Source organism: Phalacrocorax aristotelis, chromosome 1, assembly GCF_949628215.1.
Source record: "Phalacrocorax aristotelis chromosome 1, bGulAri2.1, whole genome shotgun sequence".
In the NCBI taxonomy this organism is placed as follows: Eukaryota; Metazoa; Chordata; class Aves; order Suliformes; family Phalacrocoracidae; genus Phalacrocorax; species Phalacrocorax aristotelis.
Window position 1 is genome coordinate 215,257,378 of NC_134276.1, and position 20,103 is coordinate 215,277,480.

The following is a 20,103-nucleotide window of genomic DNA, read 5'->3' on the forward strand; positions in this document are numbered from 1 at the left end:
TCTTGTATTAAGACCTTGGCCTATTTAGTGATGCTGACAGCAAGGAGGAGCTGGAAGGCTGAGGGGGAAGAAGACGGGGTTTTGAGTGGCTCTGTATTGCAGGTAGCTGGAAATTGAGTCAAGAACAACCTTCTCCAGAGGCTTCAGTGTCATCACAGCTTCTGTTCAGAGCCAGATGAGAGCTGAACCCACAATCCCACCCAAGTCTGGAAGGCTCCATGGAGTCCTCACAGTCCTGCAGTGTGACTGCTTCTCCGTAAAGTTACCAGACAAAATGCCAAAGGGCACCCTAGACTGTGCCTTACCAGGACATTTACGAACTAACACGGCTCTATCAGGCTCCTGAGGTCTAGAGAAAGCATATTAATGGTGTTCAGCAAGATCCTAAACACCACGTGGCCACTCATAATGCTGCTTAGACAGGAATTGGCAGCCAAACCCCCTGCAGCAATTGAATATCCTACCTAACTGCTTAGACTCTTTAGAGGTTGTAGACTCGGAGTTTAGCCACAAAATCTCCTTAGTCATCTAAAGCTTATTTTCTATGCATGCCCAGACAACCTTCACAAAGCTGTCAGCCACGCAAGGGATCTTCTACAGTCAGCAGGGTGCTGTCAATCTGTTTCACCAACTCTACAATGTCAGCCTCCACCTCCAAACTCATTGCTGCTAGCTCCCTTTTGCAGTCACTGAAGCTTGAGTCATTGCAGTTGATGGTGCTTCAGGCACAGTTTGGTCCATCTGAAAGCTGATGTTTACGCTTTGCCATTTGATTCATGCCTTGAATTTCACTAACTGCATTGACTCAGTCTCCACTGATGACAACAGGGACCCAAACACCCAGTTGTCATGGAGACAACTAGGCTGGAAAGTCCTAAAATGAGACAGGAGGTGATGACACCTCGGAATGACAGGAGGTGCTTGGGGTAGCCAAAGGAAAAGACCACGAAAAGGCCTCCTAACCCAAGAAATCAAGGTTCTCATCTTCCTGTACCTGTTCCAAGGGTTGTCACGGTGGTTGTGTGTGAGACCTTGTTGATGCCGCCAGGTGGTAAAGACAGAGAGGCTTTACTAGTGGTGGGGGAGATGGCTCCACCAAAAGGGGTAACAGAAGTATCGATGCTTCCAGGTTTGGTGGAAGAGGCCAGTTCCTCGACTGGAGAACTGGGAGAAGGCTGAAGCTGCTTGGTGACAGATGTGGGAGGAAAGGCACTGTGGTCCTTGGGCCTGGAGGGAGGGCTGCTCGTTGGGACTCCGGTGCTCGTAGTGGTGCTGGTCGGTTGGTCCGAAGGCTGGCTTCCCTGAGCTTCAATGCTGGGAGGAGCTGCGCTAGCAGCCCCTAAACCTCCTGTGGTGGCTGGAGTGCTGCTCACACGAATGGGGACAGAACTTGCAGCAGTGGTGCCTGCCGAGCTTCCCAAGCTGGCCGGAGGGCTGGTAGTCTGCTGGGGCACGCTGGAAGCTGCAGCAGGGGTGGCTGTTGAGGCTCCAGAGCTGCCTGAAGAGCTGATGTGCTGAGGCAGGTGGGGTGATGTCGTGGGGGTGGGTGATGACTTCACTGGGTTTTTTGTGGGGGTTGTCCCTTGAACTGTGGTAAATGACCTCTCTGTGGTGGTTAATGAGTTTTGCTGGTTGCTTGTAGGGCTGGTCCCTTGAACAGCAGTGGGTGATGTCACAGAGGTGGACGCTGGGTTTCCCGGCTTGCTTGTAGGTTTGGTCTCTTGAACTGTGGTATGTGGCATTGCAGAGGTGGCTGGTGGGCTTCCCGGGTTGCGTGTGGATGTGGCCTCTGCCATCTTGCTAGTGTTTGGAGTTGTGGTGGTCTGCGTTCCTTCTGGGCTTGCGTTTGTAACATTCTGAGAGCTGACAACTAGGGAAAAGTGAAAACATGAAGATAAACTTTGAACTAAGGAAACTACCCTTGGTTTCCACCCAGAACAGGTATTTGTAGAAATAAATGCTGACCAGAAACCATGAGTGATTCACTCAGGGTTTGTCTCGTGCTTTCTAAACTCATACCAAATGCCACATTCTGGTATCACTGTGTCAAGAAGAAAGCAGACCAGAGGAGGAGGAGGGGGAGAAAAAGGAGAAGTCAAATTCACAGCACTTCAAATGGGTTGGAGGGTGAGCAGAAGGGCAAGACCTGCTGGTTCCCAGAAGGCAGGTCTCCCTCAGATGGGAGGCGCACCAGCTCCCATGCAGAGTACGGCAAGTCATTCCTGAAATAAAGTATGTCCAGCCCTTGAGGGAACAGCCAAGGGATGTGCCAAGTGCTGTTTGTCCAACAAATGAGGGTCCTGAAGACACTTCTGCCACTCTGAAAGTTATATTCTTTTTTGCAAGCTGAAACTTTGTTTCTTTAATTGCTCATGGTTCAACTTAGGGGTTTTTTTTCCCCTCCCAAACTCAGATTATTACTAGAAAAACATCATCAAATAGGCACTTCAAGCCATTGAGGGTGGTGAGACACTGGAGCAGGTCACACAGAGAAGCTGTGGATGCCCCGTCATTGGAAGAGTTCAAGGCCAGTTTGGACTGGGCTTTGAGCAACCTGATCTACTAAAATATGTCCCTGCCCATGGCAGGAGGATTGGACTAGATGATCTTTAAAGGCCTCTTCCAACCGAAACCATTCTCTGATTCTATGAAAACTCATACAACCGAATATTCCTAGTTTGGTGAACTGTAGAAACAGTATATATTCTACTTGCTCTGAAAGAGTGGGCCATCAGTGGACAGAGTTTGCAAGTAAATACGAAACGCATTTATTTGCGGCTGCATGATTTTATTTTTAAGGATGTTCAGTTCAGCTGCCCATTGCAAATATTATCGCCCACCTACAATCGCATACTTATATTACTATTTTGAAAAGCCTGTGAAAGTCACATAAATATGTTTAGAGTCAGTGTTCACTTTCAAAGGAAAATCTTTTAAAAAATAAAACCAACCCAAAAACTAAACCAAAGGATGCATTTAGGAAAAGGAGAAGCAAGCCAGGAAAACAAAGAGCTCCATCTGTATGTACCACAACAAACCCCAAACGGCACCACCTGAACCATGAAATTCCCATGGTCTTTATCCTGCATTTGCACATTATGTAGAAATGCTACTTTTATCATGGCTCATTTATTTTTGAGGAAATCCATGAAGTATTTCACTGAGACTTGACATTACTTAAATGGGAAGAGAGCTCAGTCTCAAAGCAAAGAGTCCATTGCTCAGTTATCTCACCTTATCATACATACAGAGAGCTACAGTTGGTTTCTGAAGAATACTTTAAGTTTTCAAATGATGAAGCTGTTTCTCAGTGAGGAGGACAGCTTGCCTGACAAAAGACTGCAACATCCCGCAATGCTAAAATGTGGTATATTTACTAATAGGCTGGCTATAAAAATTTGGGTCCACTTTTCAGTTTGTAATCACTGCAGGAGCTTCACCAATTGCCACAGCGATAATTTCCCCCATTGCACATGGTAACCACCAGCTCCGGGATCTTGCTCAAATTCACCTCAGGAAAGGTTTGACCAAATTTTCACCTTTCAGGAACCACGGGCTGCACTGGCCACTTTATCCATGGATCTGTCTGGAGTCAAGGCAACAACCTGATTTTGGAGGGGGTGGGGGTGGTGTTCTTCCATTTATGTGCAGAAAAGGGCTTTTTTTTTTGCCCTGTGAGGCACTTGTATATTATTTCCAACCCTCCAAAACAGGAGTCACACTTCCAAGGTTTGATCTTTAGCCGTACCCTGATACTGCTCTCCGGAGATCTGCATCATTCCTCTGTGCTGGTGTACTGGCAAAGTATTTTCTCTTACAGAGCCTGGTTATTAGCACTGATATATGTGCTTCAAAGATCTGATGAAAGCTTGAGCTTCTGAGATTCACACCACTGGGGAAATCTAACCCCACCACATCAGGACCCTAGCGGGGTTTGGAGGTATGTTTGAGACAGGACCTGGGGAGCGGGATTTGGGATGGGGAGGCTGAAGCACTACATTTGTGGGAAAAGAGCTTTTGTGGAGACAAGTCGTGTCTCCTATAGACCGACCACTGTCTGCAGGAGAAGAGGAGGTAAGGAAGCAAAGCACAGACACAGGCACCTAGCAGATGAAACCCAGGTGCAAGAGATAGGAGGGATTTTTCATCCAGTTAGCCACAAAATTAGTCTGTCCCTTAAATAGGGCGGTCAAATTTTGACAGGGGTTTTGACAACAAAAGAGGTTAAAAAAAATATCCCTAAAGATAGAAATTATACAAAAGAGACATAAATAAAAAGAGGGTCATAAGGAAGGTGGAGGAAATCCCCCACTGCTCCTGCTTCCTTCTCATGCCCCAGCCCCACCCCAGAGAGGCAGGAAGCAAACGTGCTGAAGGTGAGGTAGAAAAGACAATTCAATTCATCTCGGTCCAAAGGAGAAAGATGCAGGCCCATGCTTTGGCTCTGGGCCAGCCCCAGTGGCCAGCGGGGGAGCCAAGAAACCAGCATCCCTGCCCCAGCGCTTCCCCATCCCACCCCGGGGAGCTGCAGCTACGTTTTTACCACTTTTAGCAAAAAACTGGGGGAAAAAAAGCCCAAAGCAAGGGGTTGCTCTGCTGATGGAGAAAGCTGGTGTGATCCTCCAGGCTTGCCCTGTCTGGAGTGGCAGTAGGGTCTCTTTCAAGGGACACAGGGTGACACAGCCCAGAAAAGCAACTGGAAGAAGAACCAAGTCTCAGGCTGATGCCCACAAAGCTTACAGATATTTTATCTTCCCATATCTCTGCATCCACTCTTAGCACTCCTCTCCTACTAAGGTCAAGAGATGTTAAAAGATTAATTTATTCTTCCTCGTTAAGCCAGGACCAGTGATTAATTGGAACAGGCTGCCCAGAGAGGTGGTGGAGCCGCCATCCCTGGAGCTATTTAAAAGACGTGTAGAGGTGGCACTTCAGGGCATGGTTTAGGAGACCTGGTAGTGTTGGGTTGACGGTTGGACTTGATGATCCTAGAGGTCTTTTCCAACCTTAATGATTCTCTGATTCTATGATGTTAGTGCACTCAAAACAACTTGAGGAGCCAGCACACTGCTGCTTGGAAGTGGAGAGCCGCCATGCAGGGGGATGGATGGATGGATGGATGGATGGATGGATGGATGGATGGATGGATTCATTCATTCATTCATTCATTCATTCATTCATTCAGTGTGTGCTGACCACGTGGACAGGTAGAGCACTGTTCATCCTACTACATAGGCCTGTCTGAGGTCAGGCAATGCTGAGTGCCACAGAGGTAGAAATCTCTCCTTTGGTGGGTAATGACGCGCATCCCTTTGGCAACTGGAAACACAGATGATATATGAGCCAGAAAACACTTCAGCGCACCATTCCCTTCCTAAAAACCTGCTCCTGCTCTACCAGGCTAGATGGGACCACTGGGAAACACTTTGCAAAAAATCTCCCATCCCAAACTTGATCTGAAGGTGACGTTTCTTTAATAACCTCCACCCCAGTTCAGCGGGGCTGCTACCAAGTTTTCCCTTTCCCTCTTTATTCTTCCACAGCTTGCTGGTCTCAAAGCAGATTATTTTGAAGAATTACTTTTGCTGGCTGAAATGCAATGACTGTGGCGAACAGCAGCCACAGAGATGACCACGGGAAGATGAAATCCAGGCAAGTTGCAAACTGGACACTCTTCAAGACAACGTGCACCACCACGGGCCAGACCCACAGCACGCCAGAGGAGAGGAGCTGCGGTCACGGCTGAGTGAGATCCTCCTTCCACGGAGGATTGGCTCCCCTATCCATCCCCACACTTGTCCCGCAGATTTCTGGGCACCCATCTGTCAGTGAAATTTACTTTCTCTCTCCAGCTGCATTAAACTAAACTGTTTTTTCTCACCTCTGTTGCATAAGGAGCCAGATGCTGCTGCGGTCGCGGGGCTGCACACCTTTGTGCAGTTTTATTGCACTGGGCTTAATATTAGTTTTTTGTCCAGGGACTCTGTCTTATTGCATCATTGGGATAAAATCTATTTTATTTAGGCTGGGGAAAAACAAATTGCATTTTTTTGGTGTCTTGCAGGTTCACCACCCGCAGAAGACCTGGCTTACACAAACTCATCTTTAGAAGCCTAACAAATACTTAATTCCAAAGCAGAAACAAATACAGAACAAGCAGCGAAAGCACTGCAAGCCCCGGAGCCACTGCTTTCCTACCACACGTGCTATATCTCTTTCAAATGCCAGAGAACTTTTTTTTTTATCTCTTCCTCCCTAACTGGCTACCCGTGCCAAATGTCGGCGGCGGACCCGGGGGTAATAACTGGTAATGAGCCCCTGTTCCCCTGGGCTGGTAGCCAGTATTGCCTGACAACTGTCCTCAGCAGAAGAAATGAAAATGATCTGGTCGAAGAAGGAGAAAACCCCTGTAACCACAGACTGGCAGCAGTAACAGCCAGACAGGACAGGATTATGTTCGGTGCCCCTTTAGCATGAAAATTACTCACAAAAGATACAGTACGTCCTTTTGCAGGGAACAAATGACTCTTTCATGCCGTGAGCCCCAGAGAGAAAAGGATTTAACATGTGCTGTGAGAGAGAAGGGGGATGGAGGAGAGGTCCTCTAAGCTATCACTCCTCTTACCAGGAGGAGATCCTTTCCAATGGAAAGTTCACTTGAATTTCAGCCAGACTCCCTCACACTCTTTTCCAAAAGGCAGAAAATTCCCCCCCCCCCCCCCGATCTTCCTGGCTGCATTTTGGCTGGGCAAGGCCACTTATTTCATTGCACTTTTTGGACCATCATCAATTCCTCATTTTAAGGAAAATGGGAGTGATACAGCAGCTACTGGTGTATTTTCACAGCACCGGTTGCAGCGAGTCTAATGCTTTGGTCTGCACCTCTCTTCTTACATGTATCACCCAGAAAACCCCAAACCCTTGCACTTCTGTGTGGGGTAGACCCACAGGAGGAGATTCAAGCCCTCCGCGCACGCATCCGTGCACACGGCGGCCAAACAGCCTGGAGGAAATTAGTCTGCTGCAAAAACATGATTTCATTTCCGGACATGTGTGTCCCATGACCGTGCCTGCGATACGGGGTCTCCGTGATAGGGACAACCCCAGAGGGCAGAGAACTTTCCCTTATTGCTAGCTATTAAGATGGGCTTGTTCGGCCCCTAGTGAGCAATATTTGGGAGGCTGGAAGTGCCACTGTCGGTCTTTGTTGCTGTGGGCGCTCCTGGACGGGGCTGGTGTGGGAGTGCTCTGGTCAGGAGCTCCTGGAACGTGAAAAGCCACCCAAAATGTAATAGGAAAGGAGCACTGCTTTGCTTATTGCAACGCAGCTCCTTGCAATATCAGTCGAGAGCCACAATTTTCAGCCACTGTGCACCTAACCATGCCACGAAGTGATGCTGTGGTTGTAACCTCGCTGCAATAGGCGCGTGGTATTTTGCAGGCTGGGGAAGATGCTTGGGGGGGGAGTAGCTTGTTTGGAAAGGTCACAGCTTGGAGCACATAAAGATAACCATACTGGTGCAAAACGTAAAGCGAAAGGACGTGTCCTGTCCCTCCTCCCATCAGCCCACCCAAAGCCACCACCTCTCCATGTGGCAAGATTCATTCCCAGCCCAACAGCTTCCCGCTTCCTATTTTGGTAACACCTCCCCCTCCGTCCACCTTGTTGAAACAGCTCAGATTGGCTGAAAATCTATTAATAGTGAGAAAAGGAAACCCAAAAGAATAACTTAGGAAATGGTAGGTGACACACCCCACGCCGGTGAGCTGAGCCCAGCTTGGAGCCTTACGCCAGCCGGCTTCTGCTCCTCCCAAGGCAGGATGAGAAAGCTAAGGAACCCGAGCAATCCAGGGAAGGGGAAGGGATGTGAGCCAGGCCTGAGGAAGTTCCTATTTGTCGCTCCTTTTTTGCAGCCTTTCCTGATTAAACAGGGGCAACAGGTTGAGTTTGTCAAAGGGAAAGCAGGGGCTGAGGCTCCAGGGGTGGTCTTTGCTGGGGGAAAGTGTGCGCCAAAGAGAGCGAGCAAGAAGCCTCCCGGACTTTTCTTTGCATCACATGAGGCTCCTAGGCAAAAGGAGAGTTTTATCCACCCGCTGCAATGCAGCCGTGTCTGAGCTGGAGCAGAGACCAGTTGCTGCAGAGGACAGGAAATTTGTCACCTCCTTTTAAAACTGTGAAAGCAATCAGATTGGCAGAATATCACAGAACTGCATTATTTATCCTGGAATTAAGCTGGGCTACTACAGCAAATGGTTACCTCACAGGGCTTTTCACTTTTGCCTGTGTAGAGGCTCTCTCCCTTCCATCTGCTTAGGGAAAGTTGGGCTCCAAACAGCACCAACCTCCCCAGCCGCCTGCCGCGATATTGGTGAGGGATGTGGTACGAGGGTGCTGTTAGTGTGCACGCCGCCCTTTGCCCTTGCAATGAGGCACTCTCCACATCAGAAGATACACTTCCAAGCTGGCATCACCCAACCCTTTGCTGCCAGTCTCACCAGCGACGTCGTGGAATGGTTTCACACGTGCCAAAGACCGACTTGGCTTCCCGGGCGAGAAGATGGGGTAAGGTCCAACAGGTGCTGCCAGAGCATTTTCAGACTCTAAACCTTCAGTCCAATTATCCAGTGCAGGGATGTCCATCCTCTCCAAAACCCCACCAGAATAAAAACTGCTGCAGAAGAGTCTTGATAGAATTACACTGCAAAATTTTAAAGATGAGACCTAATGGCTGGATGTAATTAGTGCTACAGTACCACTTGGGAAGGAAACAAGTATGTCTGGAACCTGATTTAAAGCCACTGGGCTTATTTTTAGCAGGGAACTGCCTTTACCCTGCTGTGAAAAGGCTCTTCTGAAAAAAAAGCCAACCCCTTCATATTGGTGCTCTTTAGATCTTGCATGCAAATGGCAGTGAAATCAAGGCAGTAACTCTGCCAGGGTCCTCTCCTCTGCTGTCAAACAAAATGGACTTGCAGCCAGAGCTTCTGTCCTCAAGGACTCACCCAATAAGCCCTTACTGGCTGGACCTGGAGGGGAAAAATGGATGTGCTTCAAACCCTGAGGAGTTTTGCTCCATGTCCAGCTGGAGAGGAGCATCCAGGGCTTCCGTCTGCATGGCTGCACTGCCAGCCTGGAGCTAGCCCTCACCTGGAGATTTGGGGCATGTCCCCGCAGCACCTTAGTACCATCCTGAGGACTCTTCTCAGTCTGTAGGATTTAGCAGTCACTCACATCGCTATAGTAGCCAAAAGCTGCTCTGCTTTAATTCAGACCTAGGAAATTTTTAATTTGTCCCTATTTTACCCAGTGGAAGTAACCCTGAAGCTCAGAGAGCAGGACTTGACCCGAGCCTCACGCGAACTTCTCGAGCTTCATCCCTCCTGTTAGAGCTGCCTCATTTTATTTTATTCACGTGACAGCCTTCAAATCTCCTTGGTTTTGACCAAGAAACCCATCCACAACCTGAGCCGCCTTTCCGGCCAGGACTGCGACACATGTCCTCAAAATCCAGGTTCTGATGAACTGGCATTTTCTGATTGAAAAACCTCCTCCATTAACAAACTCCCCATCAGCTCTTTCTGCAAATATTTGAGCCAGCTCAGCTTGTCTGCTGTTTCATTTGGAAATATGACAAATATTAAAAATAACCATCCCAAGGCACGTCTCTCCACCTGGACACACTCCTCTTCCTCTGCAGCCCTGACATGTCTCCTCCTTGCTCTCTTGCTTCCTCTAAACACCAGATTTGGGGAGGCAGAAATGGATTCATTTACTGTACTAATTAATCACCAGACAGTGGATTTGAAGGAGCAGAAGCATCTCAGCACTCCTCACTCCCAAATGCTCGAAAACATTATCTTTGTCTTCCATGCCACACATTGACCTTTCTTGAATTTCTCCTTGAAGACTGATTATTGCCAGAAAATTGTGATCAGAGGCATCTTTCACCCAAATGGACCCAACTGGTCCATCCCAGGCAATGCTTCATCCCATGGCCAGCTCCAGCCAGAGGTGGGGGATGCCAGTGGTGGGAGGAAGCACCAGTCCAGCCCCTCTTACGGATAAACGTAGGACATCCTATTTAGGATTTTGTCTCCATGACTTTTCCCATGGAAAGTCTGTAGCTATCTAAGAAGTGGAGTGAAAGGTGAAAAACAATAACCAAAAGGAGACAGGAAGATGAATGTGGAAAACTAAGGCTTCGAAATCCTTCACACAAGGTTGTCAAGGAAGCAAAAAAACACAGACACACATGCACACCTCTATCCATGCCACCCCCAGACATTTTTCACCACTGAGCCTGGAAACATCCTCTTTCCACCGGGGGCTGTTGGGATTTATAAAGGACCCGGCTCCAGCCCCACACCTTTCCCAGGATGCAAAACGAACCAGGTACTCTTTGCAGCCTCAACAGGAACGCCCCATCGTGCAGGAAACGGTAGCGGAGCTGCTGGAACGGAAACGCGGAGAGCACAAGCCAAAAAAGCCGCACATCCCAGCCCAACCAGACCCTCCAAAGCACAACGTGTGGCCACGCGCCTGCCTTTCTCCTGCCTCCTTTACACCGTTAGCGTGGAGTTATCCCATGACCACCTTCTTGCTTTGAAGCAAGATTTGTGGCAGTACAACCTACTCCCGTATCAAGTGAGCATCAATCTCCCATCAGTTGAAGGACACGACATCTGCTACATTTAGCACTGAGACCTCTCTGTTTAGGCAAAAGTCACCCAGGAATTTTGGAAGAAACTCAAGGTTTACACTGAGTAATGGGCAACAAAAGTCGCTCTGCAGCAAGGTAAAGCCCAGCTACCTCTGGCCCTAGAGAGTGGCTATGAATCAAAATTACAATGAAAATCGCAAGAATGCCATAAGACCCCATGACTTCATTATACACTGAACATTTTGTGTTTTTCTTGTATAACTTCCATGTTGTAAGTCTTTAAGATACCCCTTCAGGGTTTTGTCTGCAGACATGAGTGCTAGAAATGCCTATTTTTTAAAAAAGTAAATATAATAGCCTAAATTTTAATAGACTAGCAGCCTCGATTTTTCTGGATTTGGAGAGGAATCTCAGGTCCAGAGGAAGGACTGAGAAACTAAGACTCCCAGATTGGTAATGCCACCTTGACTCCATGAGGACACCTTCTACCATCTCTCTCCAGCAAGGGTTGAAGGCTGGGCCATGAATTGACTTCAGCAGTAAGGACCTGGCAACAAGGCGGTGGGAAGGAGACCTTCAGAGAAGCCAATGCTAAAAGCTGCTTGGCCAAATACACTGGTTTACTCTTGAGGGCTGAACTGGAGACCTGACCTCCTTTCTCTGGCCCAGAGCTGCTGCTTGGCGCATGGGGACAGCTGCAGGGACAGATTTATTCATCAAGACAGAGCAGAAGTTTCCTCCTCATGCTTTTTGCCCCAGAAAGATGAATCATCCCTTGCTGGCTTTTCCTGGAGGACTACTCCAGACAACTTGAGATAGAGTGAGGACATAAGCCCCTGAGACAGGAATGATTTTTATTCAGCCTGATGGCTTGTCTACACAGAGGTACTCAAGAAAATTAATCTAAAATTAAAAGAAGGTATGATTTCAGAGTGGATTAGTCAGAGTGCACACAACCCACCAGGTGGCCACTCTTGTTCGGCTTTAAATCAGCCCTCATTTAATATAGCCAAAATGAAGTAGGTTAAATCAAATTACAGTCTCCTTAGCTCTGAAGCTGACTAAGGGGGAGCTGATGCAGTTTAAGAAAGTTAATTCAGGAGAAATCTGGTGATGGTCCCCACACAAACAAGCCCCCAAATGTCTTATTGGGCACCGACACTGACCAAACATCGGGGATGGGGCACACCTGCCTCCCCAGCCGAGGTTGACCTTCCCTGATTCCTAGACACAGAAAGCTCTGATTTATGTCAGATATGATGGCACATCAGCAGGTCTTGCTATTTGCTCCATTTTTGTTACAGAAAAAGGCAGGACAATAAAAAGACAGTGGACAGACCACACCACAGGACTGGGGAGTGGGTGCATGGTGCAGAAGGCAGTGGGGTCCATCCACTGTCAACAGTCTTCTAGGGCAGGATAGGCAAGTGGACAGAGAGGCAAGGTGGGCTTTGTCAATCCATAGGGAGCAGCAGCCTTGCAGGGTGGCATGGGGAGACCAAATTCATCACCTTGTCCTCGTCTCCAGCTGGCTGGTTTCATACTCAGATTCATGTTGAGAAATGGGGGGAAGGAGTTGGTCCTGAGCTACTCATCCTGCTGGCTGAACCTCTGCCAGCTGGCCAGCAAGGGGGAAGAGTTGTCACAGCTAATGTCACTCAAGTTAGGCGCCAAGCATCGGCAATGTGTCTAGACTCTATCCATGAGAGGTGAGGGCCTCAAGGGTGTTGCAAAGGGATGAACGTGTAGATCTCCTGTGGGTATGTTTTGCAGCCAAAAAATCCCCACTTTTTGTACCTCTCACAGTGAGGAAGGAGAGCAGAGGAAATACGCCCCTTCCTGTGGCAGGGGCTCTTCCTAAAGGGAAAGAATCAACCCCAAACTCAAATACAGAAAATTGGCTTCTCTGGAACCTCACAGCCCAACAAATCCAGACCGCAGAGGGGCATTAAAGCTGGCATTAGCAGCAGGGATGTAATGCCCAAACTTGTGCCATCAAAATTAAGACTGCCAACCTCAGCTGGAGACTGATGCTTGCTGTGGGCCCAGCATGGAGGAGGTCGAAGCTGCAGCCCTAAGGGGCAGAAAACGAGATGAGAGACTCCAACCTAAAGGAATAAGGAGACCTCAGCCTGGTCACAGGCAGCTCTGGTGCAAGGGGAAGTAAAATGGAGACGAGTGACTAGAAGGGCAGTTTGTGCTGGCACACAGCACCGCTGTGGCATTGCAAAGCACTGTCCCCCGCTTCTCGCACCTCCTTTTCCTCCCCACCTCCCCTGGAGATTTACGGCAGGAATCGCCCTCCTGCAACAGCCTCTGCCTGCTCCTGCCACCGAGGCTTTCAGTGGGGATGTTGCCAGCCCCAGCGGGGCCATGCTCAGGGCAGGACTCGAGGATACTTGCCCACCCCGAAGGTAGAAAGGGCCAGTGGAAAAGCAATGGCTGGCGAGGAGGCGATAAGACCTAAAGCCTCACCCTCTTTTGTGCACCCAGCACTTGATGACTCATGAGTCAGCCCAAATTTATGCCCTCCAGCCAGCGACTTTATTTTTAACCTTTTCGGGGTTGTGAGTCTTGTTAGCTCCCCCAACCCATCCATGCATCACCCACCACCGAGCCGGGATGGACCCAAAGACAATAAGCTGAACCTGTCTTGGACTGAATGATCCTTACGGGTTCCTTCCAGCTTGAGATATTCTATGATTCTGTGATCTTTGGTCCATTGAGACTCAAAGGTGCTGTGATGTGAAGTGGCTAAAGACACAAGCGATGCCAAGTGACGTAGGAGCCACCTCCAAGAGCCACTGGTGACCTATTCAAGCATCCCAAAATCTCTAAGTAAAATTTTGGGTGATTCCTAGTTAAATACCCACTCCCCAGTGCCACCTGCTTTGCTGCTCATTCAGGCTATGCTGGGGACAGGTTCCTCTGCAGGTGCGTGTGGGGCACCAGCAAACCTTCACCAACAGAAAAGCGGCCACCACACGCCCCTCACCCTGTGTTTTTCAGAAGAGCCAAGCTGGATGGCAGGATCCATCCCTCTGCCACGGTTGGTCCCCTTGACCTTGGCTAGCCGCGGTTACTGAGCCAGCAGCCCGGAGATTTCCTGTTAATGTTGCGAGGAGGGCTCCACATTTCCTTGGGCTCCTTTGTGTGTCGCTGCTATTTCAGGTCCTACCTTTTTTTTTCTTCAGCTCCCCACCCACATCTCCCTCAGGGTGGGGTCTTCCTGGATAATTCAGAGCTCTATATATACACATGCATATACGTATGCACCTACATGTGTTTATATAGCTGTGCATGCGAGTTGAGCCTTCAGGCATTGACTGGACACGGTGGACTTGGCAGGAGGCTCGGTGCTATTCTTTAGGTGGGGAGAGCCTAGGAAGGGAAGGACACAGCTAACCCTCCCTCCTATTCAAAACTATTTAAAGACTGTCTGGCACAGAGTTTCTTTCCCACCAAATGGCTCCAGTGACGATCTGGCTTTACAGGCTGTGTAATCTGATCAACTTCTATTGTTGGCAAATTCATAATCGCCTCATTATTTAACTCTCCTGAAACAGTTGGTTTTACAGAAAAAGAATATCCATTTTAACTTTTTTTTTTTTAAATTATTTTGTTTTTCAAGACCACTGGGACTCCGTTTCCATTTGAAGAATTTCTGTTCTTCAACAGCTCCTGCTCTTCCTCCTTAAAATAACACGTGGCCACAGGAATCACTGATGAAAGGTGCAAACAGTGAGAGACGACCTTTTCCAGTGCTGTCCTAGAGCCGGATTCTCCAGCACAGCATATTTATTACCCACTGGCCTCTTATATGTATCCATGAGCAGTAGAAGTAGAGGAGCCTTAACTATTTCCCTCCAGAGAGGAAAGATGCTCCTGTAAGGACTATGCACTGGCTCACATCCTTGCTCAGCCACAATCCTCTGAAACAACCAGGTTACATTTCTTCACCTCTCCCTGCCTCAATTTTCCCCGTCTCTACATGCGAGAGCAGATAGATCTCAGATAGAGGAGCTGTCTTCATTTACGGCCTGGTCCAGCACCTTGGCTAACCGGGGCCCCCAACTTTGGTTAGGTGCCAAAGCAATACAAATAATTACTAATAGTAATCCCCACGGGAGTCTATTACATTATGGTTCAACTTCCTCCCAAACAATTGCTCCTCTTCCTTTCTTTGTATGTTCTTCAAAAGAAGCGGCTGCTGTGCTTTAGGGCTGGGACACCAGCCGTGGTAAACATGCACCCAACGTTCCTGCTCAGCTGGGCCTGGGCAGCAAAAAGATGATAAATCTGATTTAAGACAATCACTTTGTGGGCAGGAAAAAAATGGAGGGTTTAATGGAAATGGCAACCTAGCAGCACTGAACAGCGTTTATCCTGAGAAGTCCCTTAGGGCACATTTATTCACTGTTTACAGGATGATCTTATCCAGAATGGCAATAAGAGCAAGAAATGTGGAGAGCAGAAGTGCCCACTGGTCTCATAGCTCAAAACATCTTCATTCAGAGGGCAGTGAAGGTCCCAACACTGAGCACTTGGTTGAGGGAAGTAGAGATTTACTGTGGACGCATAGCTTGCCATTGCTTGGGCATTTCCCTGCTTTCTGCCTGCGCTGCAGGCACTCTGCCTGCACCACCCAAAAGGTGAGTAAAAGGAAAGATGACCCATAAATGGAGACAAAAATTCCCCTGGTTCACATACAGGCCTGAGCTGAAGTTGGCTCACCCACTGGGTGTGTGGGCCAAGAAAATTGTCCTTATAGGGTATACAGGGTATAGGAGCACCTCAATGCCACAGGTTTAGGTGAAATATCAAACTCCTATGGGAGCTGGAAACCCAAAATTTGAGTGTCCAACAAAAGGTGGGACGGTAATGCGGAGAGGCCACCTCAAAGTGGTTTGAGCTGGGTCATGTAGGAGCAAAGTGGACTTTGGTTGGGCTCTCCTAGGTCCTCAGAATCTCATTCAAGCCGTTCGCTTGCTCTGAAACATACGGTGGCACACCTCCAAGATGGTTTTTCCCTTGCTAGGACCAGCAATTTAGGCCTATGCAGCATGTAGCAAGGTGGAGAGGAAGAAAGGTCTTGCTTATTAGTTGGCCAACTGGCCTGACTTAATGCTGACGAAGAACAATGCACATTTTGGTCACCCCTTCCAAGACAGAGCCTGCAATGGCGGCTTTAATTAGTCAGTTAAATGTGGCTTTGTCATAGGAGATGAGACACAACCGGGACCAGCCAGCTGTGTGTCTGCTCAGTGACATTGTCTTTCCAGCCCAATGACCTCATTGTTATGACTCAATAGGGGAACAATGTTGTCCACCCAGCAACCCAGCAAGGAGTGGGATTCCTGCGTGGTTACAGCTGAGCAGAAGAGCATGGGAAGTTGTGGGATGTCGCTGGGTTGGGGATGCAGCGCTTTGCACTCAGTGCAAGCAGGCTGCGGTAGGTTTTAATGACATGGTTGCATGCTGAGAAATTCCAGAAAAAAAGTATAATAACACAGAATACAAATATAGCATGTAATGTTGATCATATTCACCTCCCCCAAAACTCAGTTCTCTGGTCCAGGTAGTGGGTTTGAGCATGAAGAGACTCACTGGTTAGGGAGAAAAATGTTAAACGGAATGTGATGGAAAGGAAGGCTTGCAGCACTTACACCCTGGGTAATCTGGATGGAACAAAAACCCTGTCTGTGTCACCTTTTGAGCTCAGGGCTTCACTGACATCTTCCTGCCACCAAAACCCTTCTCTCCAGGGCAGTGTCTGGCGGTCACGCTGCAGGGCAGGCCATGGCAGGGCAAGGGAAAGGAGCAAAGGAAGCAGGAAGGAAGAAGGAGCTGCCTCCCCTCCCTGCTGTTAATCACTCTCCTCATTCTCCTAACAGAGGCCGGCAGGTCTGCAAACCCCGTGCTGGGTTCCCACCTTGGAAGGGACCCAGAGAGGTGACCTGCAATTCTGGGCACAGGAGGGGAACGTGGGGCTGGGCTTCATGATAACATCTAAATCACTCTGCTCCCAGGACGGCAGAGACCGGATCTTGCTTTTGGCTCATCAGTGAAACTCTGACACCTCAGCTTGGACATTTCCTTTACTAAACCAAGGTGGAGTTGGAGAAGGGAGGAGAGGGCAGGGACTGCAGCTCTGGTCCGTGATGGGACCCGCAGAAAGCCATCGGCAGGGCAGAGGAGAGTGAGGGAGAGGGCACTCAACTGGGGTTCAGTGGGTGCCGCTGGCCGTAACCCTGGCGCTGGGGGGTAGGTAAGAGGGGAGGGCGAGGGAGAGCAAATGCAGTCCCGCGCTGGGGATGTGCTACACTGGTGAAGGCTGCAGCTATGTGAACAGGCCTGTAGTGTTTGCAAGTGATTACTGCCAAATCAAAGCATGGTTCTGCTGCAAGAACTCCCTTATTTTATGAGAAACAAGAAAAACAGCATCCTTGATTATAGAAAGGCAGAAGAGAAAAGTGAAAAATCCCCACACAGACTTCCAATCCACGTTCAGCGAAGCACCACCAGATGTGCAAAAATACCCTCCTCTTACCCTGAGCCCGACCTCATCCAGATGTCTCTGGAAATTATTATCTGGGCAAAATGCTCCTTCACTCTGGTCAGGGCAGCTCTCAGAAATCGAGCCCTGAGCCTGCTGACCATGGAGGCAAGAAAGAGCTGCGGCATCAGAACCAAACATCAACTTTTAGCAATTCTTACTGATAACTTTTGGTAATTGATTGTTGTATTATTGCTTTAAATAATTAATAACTAGCAAGGCTATCTACTCGAGACAGTGCTGCTGTGCAAGTGTGCTCCTGGCCCCCGTTAGCTGAGGTTGCTTAGCACGTGAGCATCTCTGCCTGTCCATCACTGGTTCCTTCCAGCACCCAGACCTCTCTGCGTGGGCCATAGTGTCACAGATGAGAGGCTGAAATGCCCGAATGACGCAAAACAACAGAGCCAGGTCCTTCGCCCGGCAATCTTCTGCACAGCATAGTGGCCAAATAAATAGGGCATGCATGCTGGAAACCAGGCATTGCATTTTGAGACTATGGACGTAGCAGATGGCCAAGGCCTCTGCTGCTGCAGGATTTGAACCAGCTTTCCCAAACAAAAGCAGAACTGCGTTGGAAAAAAGCAAGAAGCGGAGCAAATCCCCAACTTGCAAACAGCCCAGATGCACGGAGGGCTGAATCCACCTGCAAGGGACATGAGTTACAGCACAAGGACATTTGGCACCACGTTGCTGCATGCACACACAGGTTCTCACCCCTGAGAAGCTGGCTCAAATCCTGATCCAACCGGATCCAAAAGCTGCTATCTATTGCTACGAAAAAAATTGCATTATTCTTAATCTATATTATCAAGGAGAGCACTCCTCCTTTCCCCATTCTTGGCAGTTTCATGGCAACAGCCATGGGTTGAACAGGAGAGGGACAATGTGCAACCCTTTGGCTTTGGGAAGTCCTGCGAGGTCCAGGTGGCCCCAAGTCGCTATAACAAGCCATTCCTTGACATTTGCGGGGAGAAATACGGGAAATCTGCCCACAGGCACATAGCACACATCTGTCCACCTCAGCAAAAAGCAGTCTTGTTGCTTAAAACAGGAGCTGAGAGATCTGAATGTCTTTCTCTGCCTCTGTGAAATAAATCCCTGCAGCAGGAATACCTTTACCTACTTCAGAGGCAGGCTGTGAGCATCTGCTCTTGTCAGATCTGAGAGGAGGCAAAATCTTATTACCCCTTGCTCTCTCCTGTCCCTCAATGGGGTGTGTGCCTCTGCTCAGACCAAACCAAAATCCTTGCAGAAACGGCTCGTGGGATGCACTTTTGTAACCCTTCCCTTCCCCACGCTCCCCACTGCGATAAGCGTCAGCCTTCAGGATGGGAGTAAATAAATAAATAAATAGTGAGTCTAAAAGCGCTCTCCAAAAACCAGCTTCAAAGCCAATTTGCCTGCAGAGGTTTCCTAGCCCTGTTCCTGCTCGCCCATCTGCATTATCAGCCCCATTCTTCCAGCACCTGGGGGGTATCAATTTTCCCGGCCAAGACAGAGATAAAGTCCTGCCCCAAAACTGCTTCTGACCTGGATTAAAAGGAAACCCTCCGTAAAAGGCCAGCTGGGCTGTGTTCATCAGCTCAGGGCAACCCCCGGTGCCTGCTCCCAGGGAAAGCAGCTTACATCCCTGCATGGCTGCTGCCCCCCGGGCGAGTCTCTTCCTAATCAGATTGGAGCGGTCCCGCCAGACACGCACAACGCTCTCACGGAAGACAAAGCAGAGAGCTGCAACCTTCATCCGCCAGCTCAAACACAAACACAGCCCCGAAATAGCCAGCATTCCTTTGGCATGGCTGTCCCCCAAGTATTTCTCATCAAATCTGCAAGGCGCACACGGCTTCTTTTTGCGGTTTCCTGACTTTTGTGGTTTTTTTTTTTTTTCCAGGGAGGCTTTTTGCAGGTTTTTATCGGGGCTGTGAGCAAGATTTTTCTGCGTGAGAGCATAGCTGAGATACAGAGTCGTATGCAGCGGGCCCTCAGCAACCAGCATGCCGGAGCTTGCCCTTGGCTCTTGTCCAAAGTGCACCAGCTCTATATGGTGTGCCCCCCCCACTTTCCGAAGGGTAAGCACCGTGCTGGGGCTCTGCACCCATCCTGATGCCCATCGAGTTCTTCACACCTTGTCTTGCAATGCCGGGAGCTTCTGCACTGGCTGAGAGGTGTGTGCAGAGGGTTCTGCCGGAGCAGGAGCTGCTGATGGGGCCGAGTTACTTTACCTCCATCAGAGATGCTGATGAGACACCCTAATCTCTGTTTCTAATGCGACCAGGGGATGAAGAGCCCTGCTCCCTTGGGGGCTGGCTGTGCCATCAAAACCCCTTTAAAACCTCCAAAACTTTACCCTGCGCAGCTGTCAACTACCTATGGCCGGACTTCATAGGTGGGAGCACAGAAGAGATGGATTATTTTTCTTAAATAAAGAAACCCAGCTCTTTCCTTTATCAGCCCATCAGTTTGGACTTCTGCATTTCCCTCCCTAGCCCTCTGTAAAGGGCATTCATAAAGAACGGTACAAAACGCACGCTGACCATGAGCTCCCCTACTTCTCCTGCTGCCAACCCAGCCTTACATGCCCGCTTTTCACCGCACCCCCCCTTCCCATCAGTCCACACTTCTTCTTGTGCCTTTCCTTTGCCAAAAGAAAAGCTTCCCCCGCCCCTGCCCCAACTTGGCTGCCGTAAGTCATTCCCCAGCAGCTGAAGCCGTGATTTGGAGGGATGGGGGAGTGGGGATGGTGAGGTGTGACAAGCTCTGTGGCTTGGTTGTGCAGCCCACAGTGGTGATCAAATTGGCCATCCTTGCCCTCATTAGGAATTGCTTAACACTGCCCTAACCACTATCGACCTTCTTCTTGTTGGAAAACCTCATAGATTTGGGTGAGAT

General features: G+C 49.1%; 1 protein-coding gene across 4 annotated transcripts in view; it reads right to left on the reverse strand.

Moving 5' to 3' along the window:
* The window catches only part of PODXL (podocalyxin like), a 45,843-nt gene that overhangs the window by 14,939 nt on the left and 10,801 nt on the right, over positions 1-20,103 (reverse strand). For all 4 annotated transcript variants that reach the window (XM_075081682.1, XM_075081681.1, XM_075081680.1 and 1 more), the window contains exon 2: positions 995-1,870. In XM_075081682.1, the coding sequence (XP_074937783.1) occupies positions 995-1,870 (876 nt within the window). The remainder of the gene's footprint in view (positions 1-994; positions 1,871-20,103) is intronic.